Source organism: Condylura cristata, unplaced genomic scaffold, assembly GCF_000260355.1.
Source record: "Condylura cristata isolate star-nosed mole 26May11 unplaced genomic scaffold, ConCri1.0 scaffold00007, whole genome shotgun sequence".
Lineage (NCBI taxonomy): Eukaryota > Metazoa > Chordata > Mammalia > Eulipotyphla > Talpidae > Condylura > Condylura cristata.
In genome coordinates, this window is record NW_004567108.1 from 14,477,070 (window position 1) to 14,480,273 (window position 3,204).

The 3,204-nt window shown below is 45.9% G+C and overlaps 1 protein-coding gene across 2 annotated transcripts in view; it reads left to right on the top strand.

The window, feature by feature from the left end:
* The window catches only part of NPR3 (natriuretic peptide receptor 3), a 49,504-nt gene that overhangs the window by 15,640 nt on the left and 30,660 nt on the right, over positions 1 to 3,204 (top strand). For both annotated transcript variants that reach the window (XM_004678076.2, XM_004678077.2), the window contains exon 4: positions 2,134 to 2,300. In XM_004678076.2, the coding sequence (XP_004678133.1) occupies positions 2,134 to 2,300 (167 nt within the window). The remainder of the gene's footprint in view (positions 1 to 2,133; positions 2,301 to 3,204) is intronic.

Genomic DNA, 3,204 nt, shown 5'->3' on the forward strand with positions numbered 1-3,204 from the left:
CCTGCCTATAGAGGTGGCCGCTCCTCAGGGTGGGGATGTGCTAGGTGTGCTCAGAAGTTGGAGTCTTCCTGGCAAATGGATTCAGCCCTCAAAGGAAAAGCTGTGGGCGCCTGAGCACCAGCTGGGCTCAGCCAGCGCCGGGACACGCCTCCTACTCTCTCCCGGGCAGGCGCGCCCCGGCCCGTGCTGTCACCTCCTTGGTGTTTGGGAGGTTCCCTATGGGAGAAGGAGGACTTGATCAAGTTTTCTTTGGTGGCTTGCCATTTAATCTTGTGCTCACTGAGAGCGATTCAGTCCTTAATGAAGTCTGTCCTCAGGTCTGTCTGATTTATCTCCTAACAGCTTTCTGGTTCATAGTAGGCAATAAATAAATTACTAGGATTAATTATTACTAGGCCCATGATTGTACAGGCGCCTCCACAGACAAATTCTTTGTCTCTGGCCTTTCCCATGCTCCAGACGGAGGCCCCCAGTGGCCATCCACGTTTTCACCTTTGCTGGCCTTTCCTGCCCTCCTCACCTTTAGGAGCAGGCAGAAGCCTCCTTCTCCCGGGAAACCTTCCCCATTTGCAGCTCACCGCCTCTCCCCTGTACTCTGCTCTGTTTCTTTCCCTCTAGCCACCCCCTAGCAAACAGGGACCCTGTAGTATCTTCAGCTGGTGACATGCCAGTCTTTAAACGCCTCTCTTGAAGGTGGTGGACACTGCTCCACACACCTTCCCCACTGTCGCTACCACCCAACCTTGCATGGGGCACACAGTGAGGCCGGGTTTGTCTGATTTAAGTGGTGATAGGAATTCCAAAGCCAACAGCAACTCCCTGAACCAAAAGGAGAGTGAGCCTTGGGGGTGGGGCGGGTAGGACTCTGCCACTGCTGAGCCCACTGCTCAGTTGGGCTCCAGCATCTGCTGTGGACTGAGGGCTCATAGTGAACAAATGACCTCGGCATTGGGCTCCAGCAGGTTGAAGTCCTTGAAGAGATTTCAGAAATCACAATGATAGGAACAATGACTCCCTATCACAAATTAGGGGTCCCTGTTTCCTTTAGGCATCCTGCAAGCCACATGCTTTCTCAAAAACCAGGTAGCAGAATGAAGAGCAATGATTTAATATGCTTGTAATTTACCTTTGCTTGTGTGGAGGGTGAGCAGTGAAGGAACTGGGGAGTCATCTTCTCTGTGCTTCGATGTCCTCATCTGTAACAGAGAGGGGAAAACGGCTTTTTAAAATAGTAGTTATAAAATATCTTGTCTCCTTAGACATCTCATTTTTATGCTTTGTGCTTTATCCCCTCCCCCCAATCCTTGTGTTTTTAATACATTTTCTTTTCTTAACACACCTCTCAGGACTTTTGGCGTAATTCTGAGTGGAATGATCTTACTTCAGTTTTCATTTTATTTTTTGATTGGTTTCTTTGCTTATTGAGAGAACAGTTGTACCCACTTTGCAGGAGCTTGTGAGATTAAATGAGTTTATACATATATATTGCTTAACAGACAGTGAGATTTCATTATTACACAGAGTTAGCAATTTTCACTTCTTCACTATTGACGAATATTGTCGATCAACAATTTATACCATGTGGCCAACACTAGAGAAATGCTCATCTTCACCTAAATTACTTATTACTCTGAAGGGGTTCAAGAAATATTCCAAGAAATACCCACCATCTCTAAGTGTTTTCTTTGAACATACTCCATAATATGGGGCATGTATCGAGTGTCAGACCACAGCTAGTGTGCTTTGAGATACCCTCAGGTTTATTTATCACAGAAACACCTTGGCCACAGGTATTACAAAGTGAGTGTGAACAGAAGGAAACAAAAGGGAATAAAACCCACTTCGCACTGCACTCTGGCTATGCTGTACCTCCTGAAGGCAGAAAATCACCTTTATGTGGTTATTATGAGGTGACTGACTCAACAGTTCTTTTTTATCTCTTGCTGCATTTTAAAGGACACTGGCTTTTCCTTTGACAGTCTGACATTGTCACCTTCTCCTCCAGTGCAAAATGGTGACAATACCTCTCACCCCTGCTGCCAAAAGTAACATGTAGAGACACAGTTGCAAAGGGAGAATGGCTCCTTTATGGTGACTGGCTTGGAATTATAAATATTTTTATTTCTCCCGTAGGAGATGGCTCGTGGAAGAGAGGAGACAAACACGACTTTGAAGCTAAGCAAGCATACTCATCCCTCCAAACAATCACTCTACTGAGGACAGTGAAACCTGAGTTTGAGAAGTTTTCCATGGAGGTGAAAAGTTCTGTTGAGAAACAGGGGCTCAATGAGGAGGATTACGTAAGTGCTTGATTATGAGCCTAGACCTTCGGTGTCCTGAAAACAGTCTTCTAATTAAATCAGAGGTGACAGAGTGTCCCATTCTGAGCCATTCAAAGATTCCTCGGCCCAGGTCCGAATGTCACTGTTGCTTTCTGTGTGCTTTTTTTCTTTGGTTTTCCTCTTTCTCTCCCCATGCTCTTCCCCCTGCACCCCCACACCTTTGCTTACACTTTTCCAACTGTTGCAGGAAGGAAAGTGGCTTTTTGTGGGTACTTGTGGTCATGCTGAGCAGATGTCTGTAGACTTCCATCAACTCTCAGTTAGGAGCATGTTCGGGACAAGATGAAGGAAGGAGTGGCAACGTTTTGCACGCCTGATTTCCCCAAAATTTGGTGGCAGAAGATATTTTTTTGGTTTGAGAAGGCTCTTTCTTTTGGTGATCTGGCTTAGTGGCAAGTGTGCTTCTCTCTCTGTTTTCTGTCCACTTCTGCTGTCTCCCACTCACGTATTCTAGAGTTTCCTGCTCCACAAGTGCTGCTATTGCCGATGCATTTCCCAGGAGTGGATTAAGGGTCAGAATTGTAGATCAGGCTAAGGATTAAACAGAGGGACTCCTGTCGAGGGGACAGTGAGGTCAGGTGACTATATCTTATTTGGTGCCTCTGCTACATCTTGCTGTGTGGCCCCTCTTTACTTCTTTCAAAATAAAAATTTTTCTCTGTGCCACCGTCTTCCAAATCTTTGTGTCACTGCTGAAGATTCTTTCTCAGAACAGGATGAACAGGATGACTTCCTTGGGCTGGTTGGGCAGGTGGCTGGTCTTCCAAACTGTTGACTCTACTGTCTTTTTAAAAAAGATTTATTTATTTATGCATACAGAACTGGGGTACAGGCCAGAGGTTCAGGGGCAGTGAGAGGATTC